Source organism: Chelonia mydas, chromosome 1 (genome assembly GCF_015237465.2).
Source record: "Chelonia mydas isolate rCheMyd1 chromosome 1, rCheMyd1.pri.v2, whole genome shotgun sequence".
Taxonomy (NCBI): domain Eukaryota; kingdom Metazoa; phylum Chordata; order Testudines; family Cheloniidae; genus Chelonia; species Chelonia mydas.
In genome coordinates, this window is record NC_057849.1 from 195,165,131 (window position 1) to 195,178,412 (window position 13,282).

General features: G+C 43.0%; 1 protein-coding gene across 2 annotated transcripts in view; it reads left to right on the plus strand.

Moving 5' to 3' along the window:
* Positions 1–11,808, plus strand: part of TBX19 (T-box transcription factor 19) — a 28,192-nt gene extending 16,384 nt beyond the window's left edge. For both annotated transcript variants that reach the window (XM_007061625.4, XM_037908608.2), the window contains 3 exons: positions 3,066–3,254; positions 5,044–5,179; positions 6,468–11,808. In XM_007061625.4, coding sequence (XP_007061687.2) covers positions 3,066–3,254; positions 5,044–5,179; positions 6,468–6,699 — 557 coding nt within the window. In that variant the 3' untranslated portion in view covers positions 6,700–11,808. The remainder of the gene's footprint in view (positions 1–3,065; positions 3,255–5,043; positions 5,180–6,467) is intronic.
* The last annotated feature ends 1,474 nt before the right edge of the window (positions 11,809–13,282 follow it).

Genomic DNA, 13,282 nt, shown 5'->3' on the forward strand with positions numbered 1-13,282 from the left:
CAGTCAACCTGTGGAACTCCTTGCCTGAGGAGGTTGTGAAGGCTAGGCCTGTAACAGGGTTTAAAAGAGAACTAGATAAATTCATGGAGAACTAGATAAATCCATTAGCCAGGATAGATAAGGAATGGTGTCCTTAGCCTCTGTTTGTCAGAGGGTGGAGATGGATGGCAGGAGAGAGATCACTTGACCATTACCTGTTAGGTTCACTCCCTCTGGGGCACCTGGCATTGGATACTGTCGGCAGACAGGGGGCTGGATGGACCTTTGGTCTGACCCAGTGTGGCCATTCTTATGTTCTTATTATGGACATAGGATGTGCTAGACTAGATGGTCACTAGTCTTATCCAGTCTGGAATCCTGTCACTGATGGAAGCCAGTACTATAAATACTTCAGAGGAAGGTTCAAGAAACTCTGTAGTAGGCAGTTATGGGATAATCTACCCACAAGGAAATTTTCTTTATAATCCCCGGTATTTAGAGGTTTGCTTGAGCCTGGCAGTTTGAGACTTATAACCTTTCCAAAGCTGTGTTCTATTTTTTGTTTGTTTAGTAGTATAACTCTGGAAACTCTTGTTATCCCTACAAATGTCCTATCATTATCGCTGGATGAATGATTCATAAAATATAGGAGGGGTGATGGTTCTTATTTTATTGAAATTTGGCTTTTCTTCCATTCATAAGCTCTGGTATTGGTGAAAAATGTTTTCTTTCCAGATTTTTCACTGAAACATTTTTACTGACATTTTTTGCTTCTTGCCCATTCCACAAACTATTTTGATTTCATTTCCCATTATTACTTCTAATTGCCACCATGTACTTTATAATCAGTCACACTGGCAATTCTGTTCCCATCTCTGAATGAACTTTGGATTGCCCATCTTGCTCGTTTTGTTCACTAATGAAATTGTTTGTACAAATGTCCATGAACAGACTGCATTATGAGGTCCCATCCATAGCGAACAACAAGAAGATATTTAATTTGCTCAGTAGTTCACAAGAAAGTCACAGCTATCTGCTCAGTATTAATAGTGGGTGTTTTGTGCATCATGGCCCTCCAGTGTCTGGAGGCCTACAGAATAAAACTCTTCTACTTCAGTTTGGTTGAAGAAGAGCCTCTTTATTTCTAGTAGTAGGTCCATCTGTTTGCGTGCCAGAAGGCCCCGGGTTCACGGTCTTCCCTACCATACATATGGGTAGCTGGCAACTATGGTATCTGTATGTACAGCACACGGTGAGTGTTACAGAATATGTAACCCATTGATGTGCAGCATATGGAATTGCTTGAGAGGCAGTGAGCTCAGCATTGTGGATAGGCGTAAAGGCGTCAAGTTACATCATTCTTTAGAGAAATGCCAAACTGAGGTGCAGTTTGGGTGGATTCCAGAAGGAGGCAAATCCAGCTCTCCTCAGACCAAGGAATAGATGAGTCTTCTGTGTGGCTTTTGAGGGAAGTGAAAGTTGGAGTGAGGGGTCAGGAAGCGATCCTAGAGGACAACTCTATTCAATATAGGTTTCAGAGTAGCAGCCGTGTTAGTCTGTATTCGCAAAAAGAAAAGGAGTACTTGTGGCACCTTAGAGGCTAACCAATTTATTTGAGCATAAGCTTTCGTGAGCTACAGCTCACTTCATCGGATGCATTCAGTGGAAAATACAGTGAGATTTATATACACACAGAACATGAAAAAATGGGTGTTTATCATGCACACTGTAAGGAGAGTGATCACTTAAGATGAGCTATTACCAGCAGGAGAGTGGCGGGGAGGGGGGGAGAAAACCTTTTGTAGTGATAATCAAGGTGGGCCATTTCCAGCAGTTGACAAGAACGTCTGAGGAACAGTGGGGGGTGGGGGTGGAGGAATAAACAAGGGGAAATAGTTTTACTTTGTGTAATGACTCAACCACTCCAAGTCTCTATTCAAGCCTAATTTAATTGTATCCAATTTGCAAATTAATTCCAATTCAGCAGTCTCTCATTGGAGTCTGTTTTTGAAGTTTTTTTGTTGAAGAATAGCCACTTTTAGGTCAGAAATCGAGTGACCAAAGAGATTGAAGTGTTCTCCGACTGGTTTATGAATGTTAAAATTCTTGACATCTGATTTGTGTCCATTTATTCTTTTATGTAGGGACTGTCCAGAAAGGTGCCACAAGTACTCCTTTTCTATTCAATATAGATATTGATTTGTCTGACTAAAACTAAATTGCCTGTTAATTATAATTACATGAATAGTGTCATTTTAAAAAAAAGACAAATGAAACCCATCTCCTGATGTTTACCCTGGCCCTGAGGATTAAATTTGACTTGTAGCCTGTATGAATTTTGCTCATAACACATAATGTACAACTAACATAGGGTACATGCTTCTGCTTGGGCTATTTGAACTCCAGGGTATGAAAAATTCTCTGAATTAGCAAGTGTCCCTCTAAAATCTGAGTGGACAATCAATACATGGAAGTGCCAGGTTAATAGCCAAGATCTCTTGCTTTGTAGTCTTGGCAGACTTTGAAGGGGTTGGTACCTTGCTATCATCTTTTAAATAAGAGGGCAAACTGAGGTGCTGACCGTTTATGCTCATTAAAGATCCCCTAGTACTTTTCATAAGAGTAAGGGCATCAACTCTGTGTGCAGGCCAAATTACACCTGTAGGCAACTAACTTTGTTTTCCTAAATCTGCCCCCCCTTCATTTGAATTCTGTAGTATTCTTCACATTCTGCCTTAACTGTTGTGTAGTATTGCTCTTTGCTGATGAGAAGCTGCCATGGTCCATCCTAGGTTGCATTTCACTGGGGGAGTGAACGGCTTCCTTTCTAAAATTTGTAAAGTGCTGGGGATCATTTGGGATGAAGATGCTATCTAAGCATTAGCAATATTGTTATCTGGTGTCTAAATGTCTTTTTTGTGGCTTGGGACTCATTCTTTGGTACAAAACAAACGCAAGGCAACAAGCAGGTTTCCTACTGTCTGGAATTCTTGTAATCTGGCAGGGTATATTTCTGGGAAGTCTGGTTACTCTCCTTATTCAAATTTTATTAATTTTGCTTCCTGTTTCTTCCTTTCCCCTCGCAGTAGGTGGCTGGTTGATTTCCAATCCAGATGCAGTGTGTGCAGCAGGAAGCTCTAATTATCAGTATGGAGGAGCTTTGTCTCTGCCTACCCCACATTCCCACCATGGCTGTGAGCATTATGCAGCCCTTCGAGGGCATCGGGCTGCACCATATCCTGCTTCATACATGCAGAGAAATCACTCCCCAACAGGTAAGGCTGCAATGTCTCCTCACACACAGCCTGCACAGTTCTTCCTTACATTAAAAGAAACAGCAAAGCAAGAAAAAACAAGTCAGTGGAGAGAGCACAGTGTGTGTCTCTTCTGTAACAGTCTGCACTGAACTCTGAGAACAAAATAGTTCCTGAACTCCACACACAAGGAGAGTATTCAGAAATTTAAAGGTGCAGTTCACAGAAAATAAAAGTATAAAAGTTAGAGATAGATATGTCACAAAGGCTAAGTAGGTGAAGATAGATGAGAATGAGAGAAGGAGAGCAATTGTGTTTAAATTACTTCTTATTAATTATATCAAAACTCCCAGAACCATTTCAGACCTTCCTTTTATTCCAAGTAATGAAACAGTGTCCCTCCAGAATCGAAAGAGCACTTAAGAGAATGTTAAGAGCTGATTTGGGAACAGGTTTTTGTACTGTCAATATGTCTTTAGAGCCTCCTCTGCCTGAAAATTCTTTGAGGTGCTCTACTGTGTCCTATTCAGTCCTTCATCTTCCTGTTGTGACTGCCAATTAATACCAATCATGGTGGCAGTTTCTCTGATATGGATACATGTTCACAAAGAACAGGACTGAGAGCATCAGTTTGTTTCATATAGGTCATTGAACAATCAGCAACTGGTGGTAACTTTGCTCATTATCGGCTTAGGCTGCATTTGAACTGACAACGCTAGAGATGAAAGGTTCTACATTCCATTTAGAGCAGGTCAGAACTCAGAATTTCTGTTGCATGGGAAATGCTGACGTTTCCAAATTTGGTTTCATTCTGAATCAGAATGAAAAACAAAATTAAATCAAAAGTTCCTACAAAACAAAATTTTTGATTTTTGTTTTGGGTCAGCCAAAATGTTCATTTTTTGATAAAATTAAAATTTCATTCAGATTTTGACTTTTTAAAAATTTTAATATTAGTCATAATTAGAGCTGGTTGGAAATTTTCCATTGAAACTTGGCTTTGTTGGAAAATGCCAATTGTCTGGACCAAAACGTTTCACCAAATCTCTTGCAGATTGCCAAAACACAAGCAAGTTTTCATTGGAAATCAGCTGGTGTTCTGTTGTCCACAGCTCCGTGCCTGGGAGCCCGCCAGCCCTGGCGTGCTGGCTGGAGCTGGGTCTCTTGGGCTGGTAGGGTCTCCACTCCACAGCTCCGGGGCAGACCCACCAGGCAGAGTGCCCAGAGCCTGGATCCTTGGAGCTTTCAGGGTGCATAGCCCCACAGTAGCCCCACCAAGTTTCCCAGCTCTGGTCCTGTTATGAGCCTGGAAGCCCTGGAACATCCAGCTATTCACTCAGCTCTATTTATCATATAAAATACATTTCTAAGCAAAAAATCATTCTGAAATGAAAATTTGAGCCATTCTGTTGCGATTAGGTCAGCATGGAACACATCAACCTTTTCAAAATGCTCACCATTTTTTTTCCAAACAAAATTTAGTCAAAATCGACATGTTCCCATGGAAAGTTTTGATATCAACAATACGGCATTTTCCAATGGAAAAATGTTCCGTTCAAAATCATTCAGCCAGCTCTGGTCCTGTTACCATTGCTCTGCCATCCAGATGAGTGTTGTGATTCACTTTTTAAGTGAAGGAAACATGGGTAAAGTAAGTTTGTTCTTCCCTGTGTGCTTGTCGTCTCAAGCCTGTGGGGAGGAGCCTTTATTAGCCAATTCGATTCTCTCTCAGTCCTGCCTGTTTTCTACATTCCTTTATTGCCTTGCAATAACTTGGTATAGTCACCAAACTTTTGTGTTTCCTCCAAAGGGAATCTGATTGAGAGCTCCAACAATAATGTGCAGATGTTTCCAGGACACGATAGCTGGACTTCCTTACCATCCACTCCACATGCCAACTTGCTTTCAGTACCACATGCCAAGGGAACTGCCACTGCTGGTCCTAGGTAAGGTTACAGTGGAACCATAGATATTAGAGACGGGACAAGCCCAGCAGTTTCTCCTTCACTGTGATTAGGCACCATGGCTTGGAAACATGAACAAGGTTTAGAACTCAAGACTTCCCAACCAAGCCTAGCTCTGCCACCGCCGCATTGCATGGCCTTACCCAAATAACTTTACCTCAGTTTCCCAATCTGTAAAATGAGGACAATAATGTTTACCAGCAGGGTTTTGTGAGGCTTAAAGAGTTAATCTTTGTGCTGTTCTTTGAAAATGTAGAGCACTAAATAAATGGTAATTAGTATTATCCCCACCCTTTATCTAGTGCACAGTTGGTCCTGTCAGTCTTTTTTTTAACCTTTAAAAGAGAATACTTAGTCAAGGGAAGGAGAGGAGCGAGTGTGAGCCAGTATTTAGTGTAGGAATCGGAGTCAGGACTTCTGGGTTCTCCTTCCAACAATAGGAAGGCATTTGATCCAATGGCTATATAAATGGGACTGGATGATAGGACTCTTGAGTTCTATGCCTGGCTTTAGTGATTGCCCCAAGAAAATCACGCCTGCATTTTTATAAGTATTCACTAATTGTGGGTTCCTTATTTTCTGGGTGCCCAACCTGAAAATCCTGGCTTGATTTTCAGAAGGTGCCCAACCTTCAACTCCAGCTGAAATCAATGGGAGCTGCATGTGTTCAGCAGCTCTGAAAGGCAATGTCTTCTTTCAACACACACAAACTCAGGCATCCAAAATTAGTTGACACTGAAATATTTTGGATTTAATCTCTCTGTGTAAAATGAGAATAATAATACTTGCCTCTCCTGGGCACTGTGAAGTCCAGTTCATAAGATGTTACAAAGATATCAAGTACTGTTAACAGAGAAGTTGAAACGTTCTAGAAGTTTGGATGAAGATTTTAATTTTAAAATTCTGAAAGTCACTGGAGAAAACATTGAAAAAAAAAAAGTCCTCTCCTTTGTTGATCAGCTGCCAAGCTAGTGGAACTTTTTTCAAAATTTAGAACTATAAATCTTTTCAAATTTCAAAATTAGCTTCACATTTCCTCCCCTTTCCCCCCTTCCCCCAAACCAGCCCTAGTTCTTATTGGGTTTTCACATAGGAGTTGCCAGTTGAGACCAATGGTCTGCTGTGTCTGGTATGCTATCACAGTAGCCAATACTGGGTAATGCACTTTACTTTGCCATGTTGTGCCATGGGGACGGGGGTGGGGTGGGATGTTAATCTACTTTGAAATACCTCTTTAAGTTCTATTATGGTTTACACTGCTTCATTCTAGCCACTATCCATGTCTGTGGACAGTCAGCAACAGTGCCCTTAATGTTGCCAACCCGGGGAGTGATGTGAATGGCAGCGCTCCAGGCACGTTCCTGCGAGGTAACATCCCTTTGCCCACCACGTCTGCCTCGATGCCTCTGCAGGGAGCAGCCGTCAGCAACATGGAAACACCAGGGGAACCCACTCTTGCCAGACTAGCTGATTCTGCCTGGACATCTTTGCATTCGTTTTAATGGGCGGGAAGCTCTCTAGGAATGTTCAGCAGGATCTGAGCAAGATTGACAGGACAAAAACACCTCCTACAATCACAGTTCAGGGCAGGGAGGGGACATGCACACAAGGAACCTATTTCAGTAATGCACCAGATTCCAGGATAAACCTTGCACCTCTCCATTTCCAAATGAGCAATGAAAGATTGAGTCAAGAGGCCTAGTGCAAAGGAGGGGGAAGAGTTAGAGGGGAGCTGGTTTCTTCTTGTACCATTCAGCGCTACAGCAGACTATGAATGATCCAAGTCTTTGCTTCCATGTCAAAGCAAAAGGGCCAGAGATTCAGGTTCCAATGGAACAGAAGTGGCAGCTGGGTATTTTAATGGGATTTCAAAGGAATGTTTATTGTAACTTAGGCCAGTCGCAGTTAGATTGCTGGCAGGGACCTCATAATAACAACAACCAGAAACCATGACATCCTCATACAATCCCTGAGCAGCATTTTAAAGTGGAAAAGCTGCCCGGAAATGCCCTAGTGTTCTTTAATACTTGTTTTATGAAATTCTTAAAATTCTTGAAAGCTAATGTGGAGGAAATTGCTTTCTGTCTCCCTAAGACACTCCCCTCTAGTTTCACCAGCATAGAGTGGTATTCTTCCCTTCCTCTCCTACAGCTGTTGTGTAGTCTTTGTGTGTTATAAGAAAACCTAGCAGGAAGTTATGCAAACTGCAGTTTTATTTCACGGATATGGAAGTGGGGACAGAATGCAGTGAACTTCCCCATAGGTGTGTTAGCTCTACAGGACTGAGAGGAGAAAAAAATGGATCAGAGTGATTATGTACATATAGGCCCAGGCCCATAAAAGGTACTTAGGCACCTAAGTCCCAGGGCTGGCTGCACTGTGATCCACAAAATCCTGTAGGAGCCTAAACTTACTCAGCCCTTAAATTGCTGCCTCTGGGCACGCACATGGCTGCCTCCTTATCTCCCATCTAAGTCCCTGCAAGGTGGAAGGGTCCCAGTCGAGCATCTATACCACAATTAAACATACCATTAGCCTGAGCCCTGTGATCCGGAATCAGCTGGCATCATGGGACTGAGGTGCCATTTTCTAAAAGATGTAATATTTGGTGGAAGATAAGACATGAGCCAAGCAGGGGGTAGCCCTCTTTTACTTGGGAGATCTGTACAGTTTGTGTAAGGACATCCGTTTCCCACACAATGGACAGAATGGATTTCCCCAGTCATATCAGCTGGGTTAAATGTGCCAGCAGGCGAGGTGTGTTGTTCCTCAGGGAAATGTGCGAATGCGGAGAGGATTTTGAAGTGGCACTTGCTCTTAAAGGCAACTCAAGAGAAGGGTGTGAACAACTACAATTGGTCAGGACCTCTGTTCTACATCTTGTCAAGTGTTGCTGATGTCACTGTGTGTGTGTGTGTTCTGCAGACATAATCTTCTGCCGAGGTACAATGGGATGGGTGCCCAGATTTTCCCAGAATACACTCATCAAACATAGGCAGGCATGGCAGCATGAAAAGCATGGATATGGAGCCATGACTGACACATGGCTCTGTTGTGGGAACAGCTGTGTGGTGGCACAGTTCAGCCACGCTTGTTGTAACTGGCTTAGATGAGCATGTCAGGATCTGGTTCCAGAAGCATGGTTATGTGGCATATTGAGGACTGTGCTGAAATTGCAAACTATCACTTTAAGAGCAGGAGGGTTTCCTGGTCCTGCATCCAGCCTCAGGAGCTCTGTAGGGAGGCACGTGACCAGCAGTCAGTCTGTAGCCAGCCAGCCTAGAATAAGCTGGAGTGAGTTGTGCCTCTCTGTTTTAGGGAGCAGCCTGCTTTGTGTCTCTGCTCTGGTTTTGGTTCTTGTGTGTTATCGTTCTGAATTCTAAGAAATAAAGTAGTGTTACACTGCAACTTCCAGCAAGAACATTTTATGTTTTTATCCAACTTCTCTGTGTGTATGCTGTGAACATAACAGGTTACACTTGTATTGTAGCCGGGGCTACAGAGGGAAGGGCGCAGCTAATAAAGCATCTTTGTTTAGCTGCACAGTGCCCTCCACACCGTCTGGGGGCATTGCCTAAGTGCTGACCGAGATGGAAAAGCACCAGCTATTGAGTGGCCAGCCATACTTCCAGCAGCGCCTTGCTTTCTCCCCCAGCCTGTGACTCCAAGTGCGTGTTGGCATCAGTTTGTAGTGTGTGCACTGTGCGAGTATCAACTCAGCCACTGGTGATTCCTTGTTGCAGCCCTCTGCCCCTTTCCGCGCTCGTGAGAGACACGGCTCATCAAACCCACACCATAGGATGTTCAGTTCCTAAGTTCTCATGTTGGTCATTTATTTCCCAAGACTAAACTTTTTTTGTGGGTGTGGTGAGACAGTTGAAGCACGTGCTCCCATGGGCAGAAGATTATTTATTTAGAGTCAGGGATACCTATTTATTGCAAGTGAGATTTTTATTTTATTCTCCCAGTGTGGAAATCTCCTAATTCTCGATGGAGGACACGTAGAAGGAAACAAAGAGTCGCTAGGAACTCTGCAGTGCTGGAGTGCAGGCAGTGCTCTGTCTGTCCTTAGAAAGTCCCATTTTTTTACTTTATACTATTTGACAGTCTCTCAGCTTACAGTGTAATAGGGGAAAAGTGGTTCTGTGATGGTGTGGGTTTGCCCATGACAAACAGGATACAGAATGTGCATGGAAACCAAAAGGCATCCTGGGGACAGCCGGAATACCAAAACACCTTGAATCAGACACTGAGGGAAGACCTTCCAAAAAGCACTTGTATTTTCTTTTTACCATATCATCTAAAGCTGTAGGTGGTGCTCTGGCTCTAACAAACTTGGTGGCCCTTTAAAATTGCCTTTGAACTGTTGCTTACTGATTGCTATGATTTGTAACAGCCATTTGTTTGTGTGTTTTTCCTGTTGCAAGATTTCTTTTTAGAAAGGGACGAACATGGCCTGGACAAAAAATAGAATTTTAACTTCCTGATGATAAGAGGTTAGCAGAAATCACATTGAAATATTGTGGCTTATGGTTTAATATGGCATAAACTAGCCATTTGCTCTATCTATTTATACTGTGTTTGTCCCTGTGGTAAGTGAGCACCTATACAATGCAATCCTGGTGCTGTTCAGGTTAACTGGGTCTTCAGAATGGCCAGACTTTTAAATTGTACTTGATTATGAGGTACTGGGTGAAGGGGGTGCTCATATCATATGTAACTGGAGTGGTAGGATCATAATAGATATAGAAAAGTCCCATTACATGATGGAATCCATCCCCTGCTCGGGAAGATGACTGTCCCCCAAATCAATTTCATCATGACTTATAAGATGCGGAATTTGCACTGTGCCCTCAGTTGAGAGGCTCAGAAGAACTAGGTTTCAGAGTAGCAGCCGTGTTAGTCTGTATGCGCAAAAAGAAAGGGAGTACTTGTGGCACCTTAGAGACTAACCAATTTATTTGAGCATAAGCTTTCGTGAGCTACAGCTCACTTCATCGGATGCATTCAGTGGTTCTCTTTCTGGCTCTACACTGACCTGCAATGAGACTGTGGATAGGTCTCTGCCTCTGCTCCCACGCCATTAGTCTGCTGTAGGTCTTTAGACTGTAAATTCATCAGGACAGGGACTGTCTTTTACTGTGTGTGTCCGTACAGTGCCTAGTGCAGTGGGACTCTGGTCTCAAGTGGGGCCTCTAGGCAGCTCACAGCAAATTAATAACAAAGTAATAAGATATTAACTGTCTCCATATACTGGTTGTGTGTGTGTGTATCAGGTTTGCTAGAATTGTATTAATGTATTGATAAGGATAAAATCAATTAGTAGAACTCCTTCATTTCTAAAATATAAATTATTTCCCCACTGACTCTCTCTCTCTCTATATATATATATTATTTGAGTAGGAAGATCATTTGTACATTTTTTAAAAATGGATTTTTTGGCAGAGTTATTGAGGCATAACTCCTTTCTAGTGACTGTGGAATGAACGACAGAAAGAAATGTTTAAAGAAACTTTCACACTGCAGCAACTTTGAAAGGAATGGCAGCAGTTTCAAAGCCACTACCTAAATTACACAATCAGTCATTTTCTGGGAGCCTATTGCACATATCTGTGTGCAGGTAAGAGATGTTTCCATCCCGGCTCTACTTGTGTTGTGTACGTAGCTGTGTAACAGTTATGGTTTTGATTTCTGTGTTGTGCATCTTTGCATTTCTTGGGGCCTGATTTTCTGTTGCCCTGGATCTTGTGCAGTCATTTACACTGGTGCCAAGTGGGTGTAAATTGCTTCCCCATCAGAATGGTAGTACTTTACATCCACTCTGCAGTCACTTTCCGCCACTGTAAATGAATATGCAATGTGCAGAGCAACAGAGAATCAGGCCCCTAGAATCTGGAGACAGCTGTTACTTTGGGACCTCTACTGAGGTTCTTCCCCTTTAAACCACTGAAGATCAAAAATTGTGTGTGTGTGTATGTATAATCTGTCCTCCTAATCATTCACTTAGCTGTAACTGGCAGTCTGGAAAATGACACAGTTCCAAGTCTAATGTGATTGACTGTCCCCCGTTCCCACTCTGCCCCTTCCTATGAAAGTCCCTCTGTGTATGACCAAATACCAGGACAGGAAATCAATTTCTGTAACATATGGTGTTGTATGCCTATCAGTTCTGTGCTGAACAGCCAATCCTACAGAGGGGAGAAATATTGCTCTAGGTACCTCATGTCAGCATACAGTGAATGCCTCGTCTGTATCCATTTAAATTTAAGACTTCAGCAACCTGGAGCAGATTTTCTCAAGGTTGCCCATAGCAAGAACTGTAATTCTGGGAGCCTATAGGTCTCTTCAATGACTTGTCTGTTAAAAGGGTTGATTTAAGTGGACAACTTTACCAGCGTGTGCCCAGGGGATTGCTGGAAAGCAGTGTGTGGCTCTTCCACTGACACTGTGATCTTGGACACGTCTGGTGATAGAGGAACTAAGCCTGTAAAATAGGAATAAAAAGGGGATATTGATCTCCCTCTCAGAGGTGTTGTGGGGCTTTAATTGGTGTTAGTAAAGTGTTTTGCTGGTTGTAAATGCAATATAATAAATGTACTGAATGTTACTAACATTATTGTCATTGCATTATACTGCCTAGGAAACATCGTGTCTTTTAAAGGGACTCTGTCAAATTAGTACAGGCCCCAAATGAAAGTTTAGTTGTGTATATATAGTATTTTCATGACATGAAAAAAAAATAACCACCCATCTCCATGAAAACAAGATTATTTGAGTTAAACCTTCCCCTGTGTGCTGGTAACCATTGGAGTTAGTGGATACTGACTTCTGCCACGTAACAGGGCCCTGATTCAACAAGGTATTTAAGCACATTCCTAACTTTAAGCATTTGAGTAGAAAATAGGTGCATGCTTCGGTTAGGTGTGTAAGTACCTTGCTGAAGGGGGGGCCTCACTTTGTAACCCTGGTCCGGCTCATATAACTGGATACAGGAAATAAAAGAAAAGTTCAGCCTCTCACCAGCACGTCTCTTACACCCTGCTGTGTTGGAAACACAAGACCATTAAATGTGAGGGGGAGTGAACAAAACTGACTAGAAGCAACAGTGAAACTGAGCAGTCTAGTATCACTGCCCAAGATGAGTGGGATTGCTGAGATCAGATTTACTCATGCCAGTCATCCCACTGACGTCAGTGGGCTTACCTGTGTGTATAAGGACTGCTCCTGAGAGTTTGCCAGCTTGGCCTCCTAGCTAATGCTCACTTCATGGAGCCATAAGGTACTGCACATGGAAGGAAGCATTGGTTCCTCAATTTGTTTTGATGACACATTTCAGCTTTCAACATTTGTTTTAAACTAGTGACGGATTTTTTAAAGAAGTTGCTACATTGCCTGGCAATTGGGTAATGTGTGTTGTGTGCCAAGCCAAGCATCCGGCTAGGCTAGGGTGAGACTCAGCTCTCTAATGAGGCTCTAGCCCCCTATCTTTTGATTCCTCATCCCTTCAGGATCCTTTGACAAGGGGGTGGGGCTAACTCATGGAGAACAGGGGTTTAAAAAGCCAGCTCCTAATCAACCAGAGGAGCTAGCATCCAGGGGAGTTTTGCAAGGGAGTTTAGAGAGGGAGCTTGAGAGCCAGGTATCCCTAGCAAACATATTCTAAACTTAGGCCAATAACCATCTCCCCAAAACCCCCACAAAGGACAGACAGACACACACAACCCCCGCCCCCACCCCACAAGAGTGAAAACATAATGCAGGCAGAAGTCCAGCAGCAGAGTGGGAGCTAATCCAGTTTATTGCACTGAATGTAGCATGTACGATTACCTGCCCTGTGGGCAGGTGGCATATATGTACATTCAGTGCAAGCAATTCATGGCCCTCAGAGATTGCATATGGGCTCTTGAGACCAGAGTGGGTCTATTATAGGAGCTAAGGGAGATGGAGAGGTACATGGACAAGACTTTCAGGGACACACTAGAACAGTTCCACCCCAGTCTGCCAGCCTCTGTGCTGTTCAGGAGGTGGAAGTCTCAGGGACGGAGAACATCAAGCTGGAGTGAAGGGAAACAATCCTATAGCTGG